Below are 20,121 nucleotides of genomic sequence, written 5' to 3'. Positions count from 1 at the left end.
GCAATATCCCCAGTTGGGATGGCTGCTTTCCCTCCTGCGGTGAGCTGGGTGACTCACATGTAAACCTCTCCCCAAGGATTCGGGGTCTTGTACATCTTAGTTACACACCGGGTGAAGAAGCGCACCTGCTTCTTACAGGCATGGCTAGAAGTGACACACTCATTTCTGTTCCAATTCCATTGGAGAAAACCAGTCACATGGTCATTCCTCACTGCAAAGGAGGCTGGTAAATGGAGTACCTGGCTGGGAAAGGTGTCTTCTGAGTCAGCACCGTGAAGAAACTCGCTGACTGGCTAGTGCTCCCCGTTCTGTCTGCAGCACTGCTTCCTCCCACACAGCTAGTGAATGCTGCCAGCTGCTTGGGCCTCTCTCTGGCATTCTTGCTGCCTGACTGGCTGTGGCAGAAGGGTGTGCCCCTTGAGGTGCCAAGACTCAGCTGGGCTTGTACCCAAATCGTTTTGTGCCAGCCGCTTTAGTTACTGTCATGTTGTTCCTGAAGTCACTATTCCACAACCCCACGAAATAGGAGTACCAAAAAGAGGAGGTCTATTTTATGAAACTTCTACAATTAATTGCTTTTTTTTTTTTTAAGTTGTATCAGGTTTGGAAGAAACAAGTGCAAAAGTTCTAAACAAAAAGCAGTGAGTGTGGAGCGAATTCTGCAGTCCCATTGGCACGTCCTTGCTCCAGCCTCAAGAAAAAACAAACAAAAAACTCTATTTGAAAGGCAGGCAGGGGGGCCCGGCGGCATGGCCTAGCAGCTAAAGTCCTCGCCTTGAAAGCCCCGGGATCCCATATGGGCGCCGGTTCTAATCCCGGCAGCTCCACTTCCCATCCAGCTCCCTGCTTGTGGCCTGGGAAAGCAGTCGAGGACGGCCCAATGCATTGGGACACTGCACCCGCGTGGGAGACCTGCAAGAGGTTCCAGGTTCCCGGCTTCGGATCGGCGCGCATCGGCCCGTTGCGGCTCACTTGGGGAGTGAATCATCAGACGGAAGATCTTCCTCTCTGTCTCTTCTCCTCTGTGTATATCTGGCTGTAATAAAATGAATAAATCTTAAAAAAAAGAAAGAAAGAAAGAAAGAAAGGCAGGCAGGGTACATTCCCACCTGCTGGTTCAAGAGTTAAATACTGGCTGTGCCAGGCAATAGCTGGGAGCCAGGAAGGAATTCAGTTCAGGTCTCCCACATGGGAGGAACCCAATGACATGGGCTCATCTCTGCCCTAGTGGGAAGCCAGAGCCAGGAACCAGAGCTGGCCACCAAACCAGGCACTCCAATGGGTGATGTGGGCCTCCAGTCTGGCATCTTCAACACTGGGCTAAGCACCTGCTCCCTGGTTCCACCTTAAACAAAACAAGCTTAGGAGAAAGAAGGCAGACAACAGTCAAAGCCCAGAGGAGCAGGCCAGAACCCAAGTAGAGACTGGCGAGTGAGCGAACCGGCATGCTTTCAGCAGAAGCCAAGGCTGAAGGGACCCTCGCCTTCAGTCTCCTGTCTCTCCAATTAAGTGACCCATCCCTGGTCCCAGCTGAGCTGGCTGTGCAAGCTTTGTCAGGATTCCCCCTATCCTCATAAATGGAGGCCCAGGGAACAGCAAGTTGGAGCCAAGATTCAGAACCAACCAACCTTGTTGAGAAGTCTGCATTCTCGCCCCTCTCCTTTAGGACTGCCACTATGCCATCTTCTGCAAGGAGGGTGGTATCCTGTCCTGGGCTGTCCAAGCAGTTGCCAAAGGCCACATGTGCTACTGAGCAAGTGCTATGCATTCAGCACACTAAAGGAACTGAAATTCCAAATGAAGCTTAATTCTAACTAAGGTTTCTGTAAGCACCCACCCATGGCCAGCAGTACCAGAGCGCATGGACAGCCCCGTGCTGACCTCACAGCCAGTGCCTACCTTCCTTCTCTTTAACATCTGGCTTCGCCTGTCCCACCCAGCAGCATCTTCTAAAGAGCCAGCCCTACTCCTTTTGATCCAGGCACCTGCCTGCCTCTCTCTTTTCTGAATCTATATTTACTTTTTTATTTGAAAGGCAAAGAAGGAGAGACTTAGAGATCTTCCATCCATTGGTTCTCCCAGGTCCTCCATGTGGGTGTAGGATGCCAACGCCTTGGGCCATCCTCTGCTGTTTTCCAGGGAGCTGAGAGGGCTGTGGAGCAGTCGGGGCATGCACTCACACCCATATGGGATGCTGGCAAGGCAGGCGGATGATTAGTCTGATACACCACTGCAGTGAATGCATCCCAGGCACCTCTTGATGCCAACGTGCAAGAAGGTCAGGTTTCTGCCTGCAGCAGCTGAGCCTGCTGGTTTCTGCACCAGCACCTGGCGGTTCCCCATGGACAGGAAGTACTACCATGAAGAGCAGGATTTCAGCAGATGTGCTGCGGGCAGTACCAACTCTGAACAACCTAATGGCCACCCCCTCCCATGTCCTGCTTTCCTCTTCTGTGGGAGCATCACCCCAAGGCCTGCTTTGTGCCCGGGTCCCTTTACTGGGACCCTGCGAGTGACCCCTCCCCTCCCAGTGCAGATCAAGCAAACAGAAGACAAACTCAGGGTGGAAATGGGGAAGGAGAAATGATTCTTTTAAAAAAGTCTCATTAAGAAGATTCCCAAATTAACACAAAAATAGTGGGAACAGTTTAATGGGCTGCTGTGCTCCAATCAGATTTTTAAATGATGAGAACAATGGCTATCACAGCTCCATTCACCCAGACTGGCCTCGAGGAGGAAGATGACACACGTCAGGACTGCAGCACGCAGAGGCGAGTTCTGCGCTCAAACGCTTGCTCAGATCACATCCTTATTTGCATGGGAACACTGGGTCCCATCTCCCTGTGTCCTCCAAACCCCACAGTTTGTATTCCAGTGCTCAGAACATTCCAGGAGATTCCCCCAATCCTACCAATGTTATTCTGTAAATAAGAAAGAGGCAACTTTTAACTCCTGGCAGCCCAGTTCCCCTAACGCTAATCAGGCTTTGCAAAGGCCACAGCTGCCCCCTCCAGAGGCTCCTCGCTTCCACCCCCGGCTTTGTACAAATGATCCAATTCTTTCAAGAAGAGGCTGGAGAGATCTTCCTGGGGTAAAGGCTCAGCACCATCGGGCCTTCTGGACAATTACCAAGCTAGAGTCTCACTATAAAAAATCAGCCCCTCAAGGTGCCAGCAGTCTGGGACTGTGCAGTGCGGAAAGGAGAAGAGGAGGGCTCAGCACGATGGTGAACGGCTAGATCCTCATCTGGTACACACCAGGATCCCATATGGACACTAGTTCATGTCCCAGTGCTCCCCGTTTCCCATCCAGCTCCCTGCTTGCATCCTAGGAAAGCCGTATAGGGTGGCTCAAAGCCTTGGGACCCTGCACCCATGTGGGGGACCCAAAAGAATCTCCTAGCTCCTGGCTTTGGATTGGCTCAGCTCTAGACATTATGGGCACTTGGGGAGTGAACCAGCAGATGGAGGATCTTTCTGCCTCTCCATCTCTCTATAGATCTGCCTTTCCAATAAAAATAAATAAATTTTTTAAAAAATGGAGAACTCGCTGGGGTGGAGGGGGCACTCACTGTGCTGGCACAGTGCTGGACAGAGGACCCCTTTGCGCTGGCAGGCAGGGACGAGGTGCTGAGCAAAGTCATTTCCCCATGATACAGCTGGGTCTAGCTCCTCGTAAAACTCTTATATTTTTCATTATTAATTTAAAAGGCAGAGACACAGCATTAACTCCTATCTGCTGGCTGACTCCTCCAGATGCCTGCAACAGCCATGGTTGGGCCAGGACCAAACCAGGAGCAAGTAATTCAGTTCCCACCTCCAACATGGGTGGTAGGGACCCAACATGAGTTGTCACCCACTGCCTTTCAGGGTGTGTATCAGCAGGAACCCAGACTAGGGAGTGGAGCTGGGACTCCAGTCCAGGCACTGCCACGTGGGCACCCCAAGTGGTGTCCCGGCCACAGTGCCACATACCACGTGCCCTCTCCTCCCAGGTGTTCCTGGGGGCTGCTCTGCCACTTGCAGTCTTCACAGTTCTCTCTTGCTGTCTCTCGGCCTCTTATCTCTTGCTTTCTCCCATTCTGAGCTTCAGTTTCTTTTTGTCGACATGGTAATGGCACCCAGACCTGCCTGACCCACTGCGTTTTCAGAAGGTCCTAGACTCCCAAGGGGGTCTGCAGTTCTCTGAAGGGCACCCAGGGTCCTGCTGGACACTGGCATTACTTCAAAGCTGGCAACCCTGGAGTTCTGGAAGAAGAAAATCCGCGGCCCCGATGGGGGAGTTCCAGGTGTGACTCTGGCATTGTGGGGCAGAGGAAAATCACCAGGCCCCCAAGGAGGCAGGAGGGGCAGAAGGAGGGGGAGCGCCTCAGGATGTTGCTGTTTTTGGTAAGCTCAGCTGACGGTTCTTCAAGCTGAGAACACACATCCACAGATTCTAACCTCCTCTGCCTTAAAATAGAGCTGCTGAACCCAAAACGCCAAGCTCAGGGCAGAGTCACCCGCCTGGCAGTGCCAGACAGCTCCCCCCATGACCCTGACAATTTCCAGTGCAGCAGGCACACCTGATAAAGCCCCACTCAGCTGCCGGTCACAGGACCCTCAGATACACATAGTGATGGCCAAAGAGGCGGAGGAACACAAAGCCAACAATACCTTGCCCAGCCAGGGTCATGGCCTCAGCAGCCAGACAGCCTGGCTGGGTTGCAACTTGGCCATAGAAACACAGCCATGGTCAAGTGCCACCCCTGCCATTATGGTTCTGGTAACATGACGTGCAGGCTCTATGTTGGACATCTGTGATGGCCCCCTGAGCCCAGCATAGCTTGGGAGTTTTGGCCTTGGCTTTGTTTCTGGCATAAAGAATTCTTTAGCCTCCACAGGCTGACAGGAAGGCGAAAGCCATGGGGCAGCTGGCAATGATACATCACAGCTTAAGGACCTGTGAGGTGAGCCTCACTGTCACCCATTTCTCAGATGAGAACTCAAAAGTGTCCAGTCCACAGACATCCAGTCAGAAAGAGGAGTGTGGTACAGCAAGCTAACCACTGGCCTTGGCACCAGCATCCCATATGGATACTGGTTCAAATCTTGGTTGTACCTCTTCCAATCCAGCTCTGCTAATGGGGTGGGAGGGTAACAGAGGATGGTCCAATTCCTTGGGTCCCTGCAGACAAATGGGAAACTCAGAGGAAACTCCTGGAGCTTGGCTTCAATCTGGCCCAGCTCTATTCTTGCGGTCTTTTGGGGAGTGAACCAGCAAATGGAAGATCTGTGTGTCTTTCTTGCTTTCCTTCTTTCTGCAACTCTGCTTTTCAAATTAAAAGAAAAAAAATCTTAAAAGAAAGTGGAGGACCTGGTATTTGAACTCAGATCTTGCAGACCCCGCTGTGCGCGTGACCAGGCCCTCGCAAGCCCTACCTGAGTGGGGTCCTGCCCCTCCCCTAACAGCAGGCTGCTCTCCCAACCCCACTGACCCTGCTGACCATCTCATGCCCTTCTCTGCTGAGAAGGTCCTTGGAGCTCCACTCTTGGGCTCCAGTCCAGGTTCCCACTCCTTGACTAAGCAAACAGCAGAACAACAATCTGCTGGTGGCATCAGTAAAAATGAGGCTGAGGCAGCTGAGGTGGTGGAGGTGCTGAGCTGGCTGTGGCGGCTGAGGTGGCAATCATGCCTCACTGTGACAATACCCTGCCTCTGGGCCACCAAGCTCTAATCTGGGGTAAAGAAGGGGCTAGATCCCCATCCCCTAGCCCTGGGCCCTGATTCTTCCAGGGAACCAAGTCAGGGAGGGTGTAGGGTCTGGGATGCCCTCAGGCTTGGGCATCCACACATGTGCCCGTGGCTGACACTTCCAGGCAAGTCCTTGGGGTCTCTTGTGTCCTGGTTCACTCTGTCCTCACAGCCACCGGGTCAGCTGCCTGCTAGGAAACTTCACAAACTAAGCAACCTAACCCACACATGTCACCTTCCAGGTCTGTGGCCTGGGGGGGGGGGGGTGTCTATGCAGGTCTCCCTGGGATAGCTGCAGCGGCTGGCAGGACTCAGTTGCCTTCAGGAGGCTCCAGGCAGGGAACTGGCTCCCTGCCTTTTGTGGATTCCATTTTCCTGGCCCTGGAGTCCCTTCCCCACCTCAGCACCAGTAGTGCAAGGCCAAGTCTCTTCCAATAGAAGGACCCTTACATTCACAGGAGGCCCGCCTAGGACAATCTCTCATCTTGAAGTCAGCTAATTAGCCAGCTAAACTCTATTTGTGACCTTGGGCCTCCTTGGCTTTGAAACCCAGTATTTCTGAGGAATAGGGTTTGATCAACTTCAGAGGACACTTTCCTGCCCACTATAACACCAGGAGAGAGGAATGCTTAGCCCCATTTTAACTGATGGAGAAACTGAGGTATTTCAAGTTCACACAGGGGTAAGCAATGTGGACTATGACCCCCTCCCCCCAAGTCCATGCACTTCAATGTCACATGCCACAGCTACTCACTTGTTCCCAGCCATCAAGTATATGCTTGGAGCCAGCCTGGTCACTGAGGACAGAGGGGTGACCAAGATGGGATTCTGGCCTGCTGGGGGGCAGAACCACACATATGGAACTGGAGAATTACACAGCAGCAGGAGAAATGCAAGATGGGAGAATCCCAGAGGCCCAGAGGAGCGACACCAGCTGGAGAAGATAAAGTCAAGAAGGGAGACGCGCACAGAGGCGGAGGAAACGTGGCACTGGCCAGCTCTGGCTAGCACAGATAGAAGCTGTGATGATTAAACGGGTAAAGTGCTTCAGCTGGGTCTGGCCTGGGGCAAGCACGGGATTCCGGCTGCCAGCGGAAAGGGCTGAAGAGAGGGCCGTTGGGAGCAAAGCGAGAGCTGATGTAAGGAGCAAAGGCCAAGGGCCTGTCGGGGAGAATCTGGAGCACTCTGGCTTGGAGGAGAGACCAACAGCACAAGCCTAGGCTGCACCTGAGAGATGAGAGCTTGCAGAACGCCGAGGACTCTGACAAGGGCTCCCAAATACCCAGCTGATCAGACCAAAGCCCCAGGGGCTACCCCTGAGCCCTCTCCTGGACCATTAGCATGTCCTACTGTCCGGCCCCTTCCTGCGAATCAGATGGATTCCTAACTCTCGGGTGCTTCACATACAGAAGCTCGGAATGCGTGGTTCCCTTGCACAGCCGCACCACGTGCTCCGCCTGGGAGCTCTGCCTTCTTCCAAAAACTCCAGGTCTCGGTGATCACCTGCAGGTGGAGGGAGTGCAGGGGGGCTTCACCGCTGCCCACAGTCCGTTGGCTGAGCTTGGGCACGTGGACATCCGCCTAAGCTTCTCCAGCTGCGTTACCACGCTCCCAGCCCCGACCACGCTCCCAGCCCCGGCCACGCTCAGCAGGCGCCACTTGAACAAATTTCCCGTTTTCACAAGCCAATTTGTTTTTTAAATGAAGCAGATAATTGATGTCTTTGTGTGTGCCGAGCTTGCTTGCTCAGTGCATTCCACGACTTTCAGATAACCCCAATAAGATCCTGTGAAGACTTCGCCTGGGAGCTGCCTGTCCTGCTCCCCCACCCCACCCCACCCCACCCTGCCCCACACTCTGGGCTCCAGCCTGCGAATCTCCCGACTGTTCCTAGCAGCCTCCAAACTCCCTTCAGCCGCGCCAAACTCCCTTCAGCTTTCACGCAGCCACAGCACTGAATTCTCTCCTCAGCTCCCTTGCTCAGAAGCTTCCAAACTGGTGGCGCCCACCCTCTCTCCAAAGCGACGCGCCTAGCTCTGTGTCCCTTGTGCGTGTGTGGTCAATGACTGGCCGTCTCTGCTGCCTGCTATGCCCCTGGATAGAGGACCACGGCACAAATCTGCCAATGACTAGCCACAGGACCAGATGGGAATCTAGTTATCAGCACTGGCAGACGCATCAGCTCCGGGGACGCCGGCGGGAAAAGCTGCAGCGAAGACCTCCTGCCTTTTCGGGGCTCCCAGCGCCCTAACTCCGCCTCCGAGAGCCCTCCCGGCACCGCCCCCCTGCTCTCCTCCGGGCGCGTAAGGCCGGCGCTGGCCCAGGCAGAGCGGACCGGGCGGCCTTGGGCTCCGGCGCCGGCGTCTGGGTGCATGGAGCGCACGGGTCCCGCGGCTCCGCCATGGGCAAGCAGAGCGTGCGCGCGGCGGCGCTCGTCGTGTGCATCCTTTCCTACCTGCTGGTGGGCGCCGCAGTCTTCGACGCGCTGGAGTCCGAGGCGGAGAGGGGCCGCCAGAAGCTGCTGGCCCAAAAACGCGGCGAGTTCCGCAGGAAGTACCGTTTCTCCACTGAAGACTACCGCGAGCTGGAGCGCCTGGCGCTGCGGGCCGAGCCGCACCGTGCCGGCCGCCAGTGGAAGTTCGCGGGCTCCTTCTACTTCGCCATCACCGTCATCACCACCATCGGTGAGCCACCCGGGACTGTCAATCCCACCCTGCCTGTCCCTAACAGCGGAGTGACTTTGGACGGGTCGCCAGCCTCCCGGTTCTCTCCCCGTGGTGCCGGGCCGAAGGTGCACGCAGACAGGGCGGGGCAGGCAAGTGGGTTGCGCTGGGGGTGGGGTTACGTCACGCTCCAGGTGTGACTCTGCCGACCCTCTCTGAACTCAAGGTTCTCCGGTGTGCAGTAAAGCCGCTCACAGGCCCTGCCTCGGGAGTGGGGTCGGGATGCCGGTCAGGGAGATTAGTCACGGAGAACCAAACAAGACCGATAACAGAACAGACCCTGGGCGGTCTTGAGGCCCCCTTAACGCCAGGTGAGGAAGGGCTGATGACCACAACCCGGGGCCTCACCCTGGGGAAGCCTCTGGTCAGCCTGTTGTTCCCAAGGCTGCCGTCTTGCAGGTGCAAGGGAATGGGGAAAGAACAGCCACCCAGCCTCCTCATTCGCGCTGCAGTCACTAGCCGGAAGCTAGTTAAAGCCTTTAGAAAGTTTCTTGGGGCTGCTGTCACCAGATGAAGGCGAGTTGTGGGCTTAGCGAATGAGTTCTGAGCCCTGTTTTCCTAACGTACCCCGATTCTTCCTGTCTTGCGGGACGGCTGCCAGGAGAGGCGGAATAAGAGTTGTTCATTAGGTGGCTTCTGCCCAGCCGCCGCCGCCTCCTGCCTACCTGGGCACCCTTGATATTCCTTCTGGGCTCGGCCTCAGACCTTCCCAGCCGCTGTGCTGGCCAGCGGAGAGGAGGGGGAGTCCTTCATTTCTTCTGCCTCCTCTCCCTCCAAGCCCACTCTTGGAGGCCCCCCACATGGGCCTGGTCTGCTTTCTCAGACGGGCTGTCCCATCTGCAGAACCTTGTCTGGAGGGCAAGCCTAAGTGTCCTTTTCCGGCCACTGGGGGCACCGTCACCCTCTGTGCTGCCCGAAGCTTTGCGGAGCGCCACGTCCCCTGGCCCAGGAGCAGGGGCTGTGCCTGGGTGGAAAAGAGGCACCTGGTAGCAATGGTTCAGGATTAGGACCTGTGACCTTCCAGCAGCAGTGTCCTACTGGGCCTGGTGTGTCTTGATCTGGGAAATGGAGCCAATGAGATCATCTCATACAGTCAGGGGGAGGATTTAGTAAGATTCTGGTCACACCTGTCACCATTCAGCTCCATCTCTGCCAAACACTGGCATGATCCCAGACACTGAGAAACAGCGCTTGCCAGCCGCCAGCCCTTTCATAGCTAACCCTTCTTCCCGTGGCAAGACTGACACCATCCCCGACATTTCACTGAGTGCATCTGTGACATATTTCGAGTTTGGCTACTTCCATTTGGCATAATACCTCTGGGACACATGCCTTTTTGATTAAAAAAAAATCCTGATATTTAAGTTTAGTGCAGATGGCCTATCCCCTCCCGCCCCCCGAGGTGAGATACACCTGGGGCTGTTCAGTCTGGAGCAGGTGCAAGGTGGGGGGCAGGGACAAGGAGCCATCCAGTTGGAGTTGGTATTAGCTGGCAGGCTGCAGGGCTCTGGCATGACAAGAATGCTATTGGAGTTCACCAGGTCCCCTCTGCTCCCCACCCCCCCAGGGTATGGCCACGCAGCACCAGGTACGGATCCCGGCAAGGTCTTCTGCATGTTCTATGCACTCCTTGGCATCCCACTGACACTTGTCACCTTCCAGAGCCTGGGGGAGCGGCTGAACGCGCTGGTGCAGCATCTCCTGCTGGCGGCCAAGCGGGGCCTGGGCCTGCGGGGAGCGCGCGTCTCCACTGAGAACATGGTGGCCGCTGGGCTGCTGGTTTGTGTTGCCACCCTGGCCCTCGGGGCTGCCGCCTTCGCCCATTTTGAGGGCTGGACCTTCTTCCATGCCTACTACTACTGCTTCATCACGCTCACAACCATAGGCTTTGGCGACTTTGTGGCGCTGCAGAGCGACGAGGCGTTGCAGAAGAAGCCACCCTATGTGGCCTTCAGCTTCCTCTACATCCTCCTGGGGCTCACGGTCATTGGCGCCTTCCTCAACCTTGTGGTCCTTCGTTTTCTGGCTGCCAGCACTGATGCATCTGAGAGCACTGCACGCTGCACCTGTCCACTCCATTTGGGGGCGAGCAGGAGCCGACACCACCACTGCGCCACCCCTGTCTTCCGCAGCATCCACAGGCTAGAGACATGGGCCTGTGACAATATGGGCTTCTCTCCCCCCATGAGCCCTGGGGCTGTGCGTGGCAGCCGGGCAGAGAGGTCTTGGGCCAGGCGAAAGTCCATCTGACAGCCTGACCCAGGCTGGCTGGGCTCACACCTGGAACACAAGGGTCTGGCTTTAGCCATTGGTGGCCCTTGCCACAATTCAGACAGGCCATAGTACCAGCAGCACGACTTCTCTCCAAAGACACATTAAAGTCACATGATATGCGCAAGCCAGACTCTACAGTCACCATGTGGGTGCAGGCTCCTTGGGGTCCAAGTTGTAGAAAGCATGGCCCCGTCAGCACTTGTTGGGAGGCTGGGAACAGGCTGGGCAATGGCGTAGAAGCAGTGACCACTTTGTTCTGTGATAAGGTGCTCACCCTGCTGTTCCGTGCTGCCCGAGCAAGGGAGCCTCCCAACATCAGGGCAGGAGATGGACTACAGGGCACAAGGACAAGTGGGCGAGGCAGCAAGGACTAGTGGGTGGGGCTTGGCACCATGAGGCCCATCACCTCACCTTTTCCTGACCCAGCATGGAGGGCAGAGCTGGCCCAGGTGTGGTATGAATGACACCTCCGCCTGACAAAGCTGAGGCTGTTTTACCTTTGGCCAGGCTGGCTTCAGGAATGAGGGGACTTTGCCGATAGCCATGTCATTAAAGCCACCTGGACACTGTGGGGGATGAACTCTTTGCCCTCAGCAGCAATGGGGCCTTGGGGACTCTCATGCTTGCTTGGGCCTCAGTTTCCCTCTTAGCCAACCAGCTTCATCCAGAGCTCTGTTGCAGCCCTGGGTCTCTCTGGACAGGCCCCGCCCCACAGGCCATCCTGGCCTGCACACAGCCCTCTCTAGGTAGAGATGTCTTGGAACCACAGAAGATCCAGCCAGGTTAGAAAAGCCAAAAACTTTAATTTTCAACATGAGCTACGTGGTCATGAACACAATGCAACATGACCCACTGCAAACCAGGGGTGCCAAAAACTCCTCCTCCCTCAAGGCCATGGCACCTGCTGAAACTGTGGAGGGAAGGTGGGTGCTGGAGAGGTGCCCAGCCTTCCTGCCACACCCTCCCCTGGCAGGCGGGTGTGGAGTCAAAGGGCTTCCGAGGTGATGTCCATGGCCCTGGGTACAAATCTATTCTGCCCTCCCAGCAGCTCTGGCTAAGGGGGGTACCAGCCTTTCTCACATCATCTGAGCCAGGTGAGCTCCTGGATGATTACACTTCCTGCCCACACTCGTGTGCTTTCTGCAGACACTGGCTCCTCTTGGAGGCCTTGGGAGTCACCAAAGATGGGAATTGGGAGGGGACTCAGACCCCGGGCTTGGCACAGTGCTGCAACTCAATAAAGAAATGCAGGTGGCCTTGCCAATGCAACAGCTGTGCCTCCCAGGGGAGGGGACTCTGCCATCTCTGAGCCCCATATGCACCCAGGAGCTCCTGGTTCATGGAGCTGGATGGTGACCACCCTCCCATGTCCAGGTCTCTGCCATCTCTGAGCCCCATATGCACCGAGGAGCTCCTGGTTCATGGAGCTGGATGGTGACCACCCTCCCATGTCCAGGGCACCACCCAAGCTGCCTGCATGGTCTGCAGGTACAGAAGAGCAAGCTCTGAATATTGGTGGTGTGGGGGGCGCTGTAAGTTCTAGCCCCTCGCCCTGGTTCAGCCACTCACTCACAGAGGTGGTAACTTTGGAGAACACTTTTCCATCCAAGACCTCAGCTGCCCTGCTTTGTAAAATGGGGCAGAACAATACAAGCTTCCACCTGCTGGCAGGGGCTCTGAAAAAAGGGCACACTGGCGGCAAAGTCCTCAGCAGAAAGTTGGAGAGCACAACCAATGGCCAGGCCTCTTCTGTCCCCAAGTTTGGGAGGGGTTCCCTAAGATGAGGAGTCCCAGGGTCCCTGCTCCTTCCAGTCCAGACCAGGGACTGGTGTCAAAATTAAAACAAACAAAACTCTTCTTGTGGTTGGTGCTGAAGGGGTTATGGTGGCTGGAGGAAGGTGGGGAGCCCCACCCAGACACCTGACCATGATCAAATCCTGCACGGGCTCAGTCAGCAAGGTCAGGGCTCTGGAGAGCTCGGACCGCCCCCTACTCCCACAACCCAGAAGAGTCACTGGTCTGGGGATGGAACCAGCAAGCCTGGCTATGTAGATCAGAAACACCAAGTGTGGCACTAGCAGTCCAGGCAGGGGTCTCCTGTGCGGGGGCAGGAAATACTGCCGCCCCCCCCCCCCCGCCTCAGTGGGAGCTCCTCATTCCTCTCCTTTGCTCTTCTGTTGCGGTGGGGGGAGGTGAAGAGAAGTGGGTCTCAGGCAAGTCAGTTCCGCTCCAGGGGTCTAACTTCTCGGATGGGCTGCGGTGTGTCCTGCCCATTCTGAGGGAGGGCCTTAGATGGCTCCAGAGAAAGACAATGGGGGAGGCAAGCGTCAAGGGCTCCCGCCCCAGCCCTCCCTGGCTCTCGCCCAGCCTCTACTGGGAGGAGGGGGCACAGGCTGGTGGTGCCACAGTGCACACAGGGACCCCAAGGGGTGGCTCTCCCAATTGCCCAATCTGTCTCCTCAGACAGATGGAAAAAAATGGAAAGGATTCGTGCCCCTGAAGGCCCCTCCCCTCCAGCGGGAGAGGAGGCTTCCGGAGAAGGAAGTCGAGATGGCTCCACAGAGTGACAAAAGCATCCCTCTGAGACCCCGGCCACTGGTAACTGCCCCCTCCGCCCGCCCTCCCTTTCTGCTCCTCTCCAAATAGTAGAGTTTGGGCCAGCAAGACCAGACAGATGGCAGCCAGCCAGGAGGGGCTCGCAGGGACTCCAAAGCTATGGACAATAGCCACTGCCCCTCTCCCTGCTTCACCCCTGGGTGGGGGATGCACAGGGGCTCCCCCACCCAATGTTACAATCCCTACAGAGCGCCACGTGCTCACAACAAGGAGACAAGAAAACAGGGCTCCAGTCCCCACCCCACCTCGCCAGGAGGTAAGGGAGATGTCACAGAACAAACAAGAAATCAGTGAGGGGGCCTGGGTGACCTCCCCCAGGGTGTTATTGCTTCAGAGCACATCCTCTTTCTAAGGCTGTGCAGACACCCGAGGGGCGTCACAGGCTTGAAGCAGGGTGGGGTGGGCAGGGCAGGGCAAGTTAGTGCCGAGCCTCTGCCCAACCCTTGTGAACAGCCACACTCCACCCACCCCTTGTTCTGAAAAGCGACCCTTAATCCGCCACAGCTGCTGGCAGGAGGAAGCAGGTGCTCTCCAGGCTCAAAATACTCCAACTGGTAAGTAACAGACAGCAGAGAAAGCCCATGGGCTGCAGAAGAGAGGGCTGGTTCCTGCAAGCCCTGCCCCTAGCACAGTCCCAGGGAGTGCCAAAGCCCCCTTGGGCACAGAGGTGTGGCTCTTCCCATCTGCCTCAGCGCAGGAAGTCCCATGGAGTTCATGGACCTGACTGGAACCTGACAACACCGAGGGCTTCGCCAGGCGGGAGTGGGGGAGCACGTGCAGGTGGGACAGGGAACAGGTTGGGGGCCCACAGCTCCCCTAACCCCCAGAATACAAGTTCCCCCGGCTGAAGCCTGGCAACCCTTAGGAGGGTCTCATAAAGAAAATTGGTACCAAGGGTACTAAATCCAAACGTGTGATACAATGGGCAGCTCCAGGTATCACCCTACAGGAATGTGGGGCAGGGAGGGGAGAGGAAGGGAGGAGGGAAGGGCCAGTCGTGGGGAGCCAGGCTGCCTGCTGGATCTGGCCAGGCGGGTGCCCAGTAGATGGTCCCCTGGAATGTACTTAGGTCTCCTGGGACTCTAGGAACTACGTGTGAGCTAAGAACAGGCCTTGAGCCACTGCCTCTACCCAGCTAACCTGAACTACACCCTACACAGCAGGGACTAGGTACAGGGGGGCGGAGGCTGCTGGGGCCCCCAGGGGAGACGGCAGAAATGTGCTTCTAGGAAGATGGGCCAGTCTGCATCCCCCCCTCGCATGCAACAGGGCTCCCGCAGGCCCCAGGGAGGACAGGGCCAGGCAGACAGCTGCGTGGAGCCTGCTGGAGAAGGGGACCCCCTTCCCCAATTCCTACACGCAGCTCTCCTTCTTCTCATCCTTTCCTACGACCACCTGTCTGTGAGCCAAGGTGACTGAGGCCGGGCAGAATTGTTTGTTTTAAAAAGACTAAAATAGGGAGGGCACTATTCCCTCCCTACACCTCCAGGCCTGGAGGTACAGGGGTAGACAAGATGACCTCATCCAACACGGACATGATTTCTGACAGAAGCAACCCTTACCATGGCACTGCCAGGCCTACCCCCCAGCTTTCCTCAGCCACCCTCACCTGTCCCTCACAATGCAGATACGGGGAGGGGGTGCTCTCTGGGCTCAGGGTTCTGGAAATTCAAGGACAGTCTACTTTGTCAGTCTCCACCAGGACACAGCCGACTTGGTTCTTCCTAACATGTTGCAATCCCAGGGAGCAAGGCACCCTGGAGGGGTTTATGCCAGACCCTGGGCACTTCTGTCCGATTCCTGGAGCCACCAGCAAAGGGGCAGACAGGAGGGGACGCACGCGTGGACTCGGACGGGCTGCAGCAAAGCGCCTTCCACAGGCAGACAGGCAGAGGGAGGCCTGCACTCCTCTTCAAGTTGGGGGGGTCCTGGGCCCCCCAGGAGCTGGCTCCGGATCCTTGCAAAGCTGCCCCGTCACTCTGGGGCAGGAGTAGCTGCCTGAACCCGGTGCCGCAGGAAAGACACTTGCTGGTAATTGGCACCATGGAGATGGCCGGCTGGGTTCTGGACTTGGCTCCGGACAGCGAGCTTCCAAGGAGGCAAAGAGGGGGCGAGGCCAGACAGGGCTGGGGCAGGAGAGCAACTGCTTTGCCCTCTCGGTCTTTCCCTTCTTCCCACTGCAGCCACGTCCACCACCAGGTCAAGAACAGGCCCAGTCAAAAGTGCAGCCAATCCCACAGGGAGAGGAGAAGTCTGGGGGAGGTGGGGAGGAGCTGGGGAGCTGGGGAGGGTCCCGAGGCGGGGCAGGTCTCCCTGTTCTGCTTCCCCACTGTTGGGGGGAGAACCCTGTCCTCCTCTCTTCAATGTGCCCCTGGGGCTCTAGGGCCCCAAGTGGGGGCCGGGTGGTCTCCGGGCCATCTTGGGAAGCCCCTCCCCATCCCCTGGCATTAAGATCGCTCTCCGCAGGGCCCCACGGTGCTCTCGAGGGACAGCTGAGACGCCTGCCGGAGCAGGGGGCCTGTAGCTGGGTCCACCATGGAGGAGGTGGGGAAGAGCTTGTACCAGCCCACTGCCAGGGTGGTCAAGTCCAGCTCCTCTAGCAGCACGCGGGCCACTCCCATGAACTGCTTCCGCTCCATTCGCCCGTAGTTGCCCCACACGATCACCTGTGGGGCAAGAGACACCTCGGTGGGAATCCTGCAAGGGCCACTCCCAAGCCTGGAGGCAGAACTTGGGGTCAGCCCCAGCCCGACACTTCCAGAGGCCTGTGCATTCTCATTCCTCCAAATCGCTCAAACCTGATGGCTGTTCTAGCCCCCACTGTCCTGCACCGGCTGCCAAGATCACCTGCTTCCCACCCCAGTCTTGGCCGCTGTGTTCCAGCCTATAGAGACCCTGTCTCTGGAAGCTGGCCCTAATCTCAAGTTGCTGCTTCTCCACCAGGCGGCGTGCTCCTCCTTGACACTCCCAGGGGAGGACAGTGGCACCACGAGGCCTGGCTTCTGCCTTCTCCTGCCGTGCCTTCCTCACATCTTGGCCGACACACTCAGGAGCTGCTGGCAGGGAAGTCTCGCGGCTGCAGGACTTTCACGACTCTGTAGCTTGGCTTCTGCCTCTGTCCCCCTGTTGGAAGGGGGCTGGCTCAACTAGTCGGTAAAGCAGAGCCTCTGGTGCCAGACAGGTGCAGGTTTGGCTCTTAGCTTTCTCACTACGACCTAGGAAAGTCATCCAAATGAGGCCCCAGGGTCCCTGTCTGCACATTCAATGATCCCAGCTCAGTTCACCCTGCAGGTGGAGATCCAAGCTCAGGGCTTGCACCTCTTTTTGGCACATAGGTAACACCAGAGCCCTGGGGCCAGCGTTATTGTTGCCTGTATGTCAGGAACTGTCAACTTTGTCTAACAGCCCTACAAGAAGGGAACCAATTCCACTGATGTATAAACTGAGGCCTGGAAACAGTAAACCATTTGCCTGAGGCGGGCCAGTCTTTTCTGGCATGCAGATCCCAGCACCTGGTATAAGGATCCCACCTGCTCTCTGTCTCCCACCTACTGAACATCCCCTACAGGGGTACACCCTGAGGATTTCTGAGTTTGGGCCAGAACACACAAACTTTGGGGCCCACGAGCCCTAGTGTAGCCCTGAAATGGTCTCCTGGTTGTTTTATATGGTATTGGAACACTCTGAGACCAACATGGCTTCTGTGAACATCTGGATGGTAACAGATGCTGCCGCCACCACACAATGCACACCAAGAACTCACCCTGGAAGCAGGTGCCCTGCCTACCAAGCAGAACTTACTAGACTCAGAGCAGTGCCTTCCTTCCTGTTCCATCCCATCTGTAAACACCGCTGAGATGCCCCACTGAGCCAATTTCACAATTCACTGGAGGGTGTCTACCCATAGGTTGAAAAATTTAGCCCTAAATGGGACCGGGGCTTCCCAGTTTAGCAAAAGTCTCCCCTGTGTAGCAATTTGTGCCACCCTGACTGCGCCCTAAACTGGGTGCTAAGATTGAGGTACAAGACACAAGTGTCCAAAGGGCACTGCTGACAGTAGGCTCAGGGCTCCTAATGCGTAGCTGCTCCTAGCTCAAGGCCTGAGAGATCACAAGGGTCTTCCCAATGGCTGGAGCCAAATCCTTCTCCAGGGTCCCCAGGCTGTCATCTCTGTATTTTTGACGTTTAGATGTAAATGATAATGACAATGATGTGATGGTGGTGGTGGTGGTGAATTTAATAAAGGGCCAAACTTTCAAGTCTTTTTCAGGTACACAGCACAGTCCACTACCATGGCGATATTAGCAGGTACATCGGTTAACATCCCCATTTCACAGATGAAGATGCTGAGGCTCAGAAAGGGACATGTTCCCTTGGACTAACACAGTGACTTCTGAGCTCAGATCTGCCACAGGGCTCTGTCTCCTCCAAGGGAGGCCCTCTAGCCCCCAGCCAGTCCATCGACACCCCCTTTTCACCTTGGTGCTGTGTGCACACACCCACATACACACGTGCACCAGCGGCCCTCACCTGCAGGACTTTGCCCTGGGGACTCTCAGGAAACAGTAGCACCTGGTTGTACAGGGGGTCCAGCGACTTGCGAGCAACTTTGGTCTTCTTCTTGGCAATGCAGACACCATTCTCGAGCAGGTAGGCCTTGATGTAGGCCGCTGGGGGCAGAGGCCAGCAGGCACACAGGGTTAGTCTGGTTCCTTAAACAGTGTGCAAAGGATGTAATACAGGGAGACTGCCCACCCACTGCTGGGGACTGGAGTGCCCCCTAGGGGGCTGGGGTGGAGCAGCAAGGGCAAGTAGGTGCACGGGGGTAACTGGGGCCAGAGTTGGGTGGAGCCTGCTCTACCTCCCTGGGTAGTCCTTCCTCCTCCTTGATTTGCTCTGCACTCACGGTCTCCTCTCCCAGCCCCTGGCTGGTAAACACCTGCCCTGCCTCATTCATCCATGTGCTGACCCCCTTCCTGCACAAACACTTGCTGAGTACCCACTGTGTGCTGAGCACCCTACTAAGCATTAGGGTGTAACAGTCAACAGGATACATGGTCCCTGCCTTGAAGAAGCCCAGTCCAGTGGCATGGACAATGAGGTCAACAGAAAATCTCACCTGGGTTGAGACAGGGGTTCCCCCAAATTGGATCCAATTTTCTTTCTTCTGGACCATGGTTGCCCCTTGGGAGGGCTCCCCCACCCTCACCTTCCCCTTCAGTGGGGGAGGCCAGCGCCCTCACCTGGCAGTGTCTTGGAGCCTGGCTTGGCTGTCAATCCCCTGGCCTGGATGATGTCCACTTCCAGCTGACCATTCCGCTCCTGCAAGCCGATCTCCACGTCCCCTGGGAGAGCCCCGAGAGAGGAGACTGGGAGAGCGCTCAAGCAAGGACTCGGTACCTCTTTGCTACTTAGGGATGAGATGCTCTGCCACCCAGCCCGAAGCCAGGCAGAAACACCACCACCAAGAGCAAGGGCTCCGCTGGGGCTGGGCAGCATGTGCCAGGCTCTAGGCTCAGTGCTGAGGACACAGTCAGCAGGTAGAAGTAAAGACGGGCCGACTTCTGTGGAACCCCCATCCCAGCCGTCTGGACAAGGTCTAGGGGCACTTACCCATGGGTGTGGTGGCCAGGGTCTGGCGGCCCACAAATTGCGCAGGTCCCATGCTACCCAGGAAGTCGCTGAACTGGGCATCTGATGCTAGGCAAACTCCCCCATAGTTGAGGCTGCAAGAAGAAATGGGGGGAGACAACCGATGTTCCCAAGGCTACATGTTACCCAAACTCCCCAACACCTCTTCTCCCACAGCTTACCAGGCCTGAGGTGCCCTGGACTGGCTTCCCACCCTCCCCTTCTCCTTCACTGCTGCTCCCACACTGGTGCCTCCTGGGACTGCCTGACACTTGGTTTCCACTTGAATCTTGCAGTGAGGGTCTGCTTCTAGAAGAAGTCAAAGCAAGACAGAAGCAGAGCAGTAATCCGCATCCAGGGAGTCTGTCACTTTAAGAATTAGTTTCTTGTACAGAGACAGCACGGAGCAAAGAGAAGCACCTAAATGTCTGGGAATGGAAATGTGTGCCCCTCATTCTTGCAAAAGCATACTCTTTAATTCATTCATTTGAGAAGCAGAACTATAGAGAGAGAAAGAGACAAAAACAGAGATATTCCATACACTGGTTTATTTCTCAAATGGCTGCAATACCAAGACTAGGTCAGGCCAAATCTTCGAGCCCAGAACTCATCCAGGTCTCCCCTATGAGTGGCAGGGCCCAAACACTTGGGCCATCTTCCACTGCCTTCTTAGGCACATTAGCTGGGAGCTGGACAGGAAGTGCAGCAGCTGAGACTCAAACCGGCCATATGTGATGCCAGCGTCACAGGTGATAGTTTAGCTCATGATGCGTCAACTCCAACCACAGACTTTCTTTTTAAAGATTTATACGGAGAGGAGGAAAGAGAGAGGAAGATCTTCCATCCGATGATTCACTCCCCAAGCGGCCGCAACAGCTGCAGCTGTGCCAATCCAAAGCCAAGAGCCAGGAGCCTCTTCTGGGTCTCCCACATAGGTGCAGGGTCCCAAGGTTCTGGGCCATCCTCGACTGCTTTCCCAGGTCACAAGCAGGGAGATGGATGGGAAACAGGGCTGCCAAGATTAGAACCGGCACCCATATGGGATCCTGCCATGTTCAAGGTGAGGACTTTAGCCACTAGGCCACGGCTCCAGGCCCTCTAACAGTAGACTCAGGCTGAACTGGCCTGAGGTGGTGATGTGGCC

The 20,121-nt window shown here is 56.4% G+C and overlaps 2 protein-coding genes across 2 annotated transcripts in view; one reads left to right on the top strand and one right to left on the bottom strand.

Annotated features, from left to right (window-relative positions):
- The first annotated feature begins 1,229 nt into the window (after positions 1-1,229).
- Positions 1,230-10,706, top strand: KCNK15 (potassium two pore domain channel subfamily K member 15). Its single transcript, XM_004586062.2, has 3 exons — positions 1,230-1,260; positions 8,127-8,417; positions 10,024-10,706. The coding sequence occupies exons 2-3, from the start codon at positions 8,135-8,137 to the stop codon at positions 10,704-10,706; spliced, it is 966 nt and encodes a 321-aa protein (XP_004586119.2). The 5' UTR covers positions 1,230-1,260; positions 8,127-8,134.
- A 4,045-nt stretch (positions 10,707-14,751) lies between these two features.
- RIMS4 (regulating synaptic membrane exocytosis 4) overlaps positions 14,752-20,121 on the bottom strand; it is a 50,393-nt gene continuing 45,023 nt past the window's right edge. The window contains exons 3-6 of the mRNA XM_058679539.1: positions 18,960-19,072; positions 18,590-18,691; positions 17,877-18,016; positions 14,752-16,012 (exon numbers count right to left, since the gene is read on the bottom strand). Coding sequence (XP_058535522.1) covers positions 15,794-16,012; positions 17,877-18,016; positions 18,590-18,691; positions 18,960-19,072 — 574 coding nt within the window. The 3' untranslated portion in view covers positions 14,752-15,793. The remainder of the gene's footprint in view (positions 16,013-17,876; positions 18,017-18,589; positions 18,692-18,959; positions 19,073-20,121) is intronic.

The sequence above is a fragment of the Ochotona princeps genome, chromosome 22, assembly GCF_030435755.1.
Source record: "Ochotona princeps isolate mOchPri1 chromosome 22, mOchPri1.hap1, whole genome shotgun sequence".
Classification (NCBI taxonomy): Eukaryota; Metazoa; Chordata; class Mammalia; order Lagomorpha; family Ochotonidae; genus Ochotona; species Ochotona princeps.
Note: the sequence above shows the minus strand (reverse complement) of the source record. Positions and strands in the feature narration are given on the sequence as shown.

Excerpts from the sequence above, each read along its gene's own strand:
- KCNK15 (XM_004586062.2), top strand. The coding sequence starts at position 8,135 with ATGGGCAAGCAGAGCGTGCGCGCGGCGGCGCTCGTCGTGTGCATCCTT. Across the intron at positions 8,418-10,023 it reads CACCGTCATCACCACCATCG|GGTATGGCCACGCAGCACCA; the intron begins GTGAGCCACCCG and ends CCACCCCCCCAG.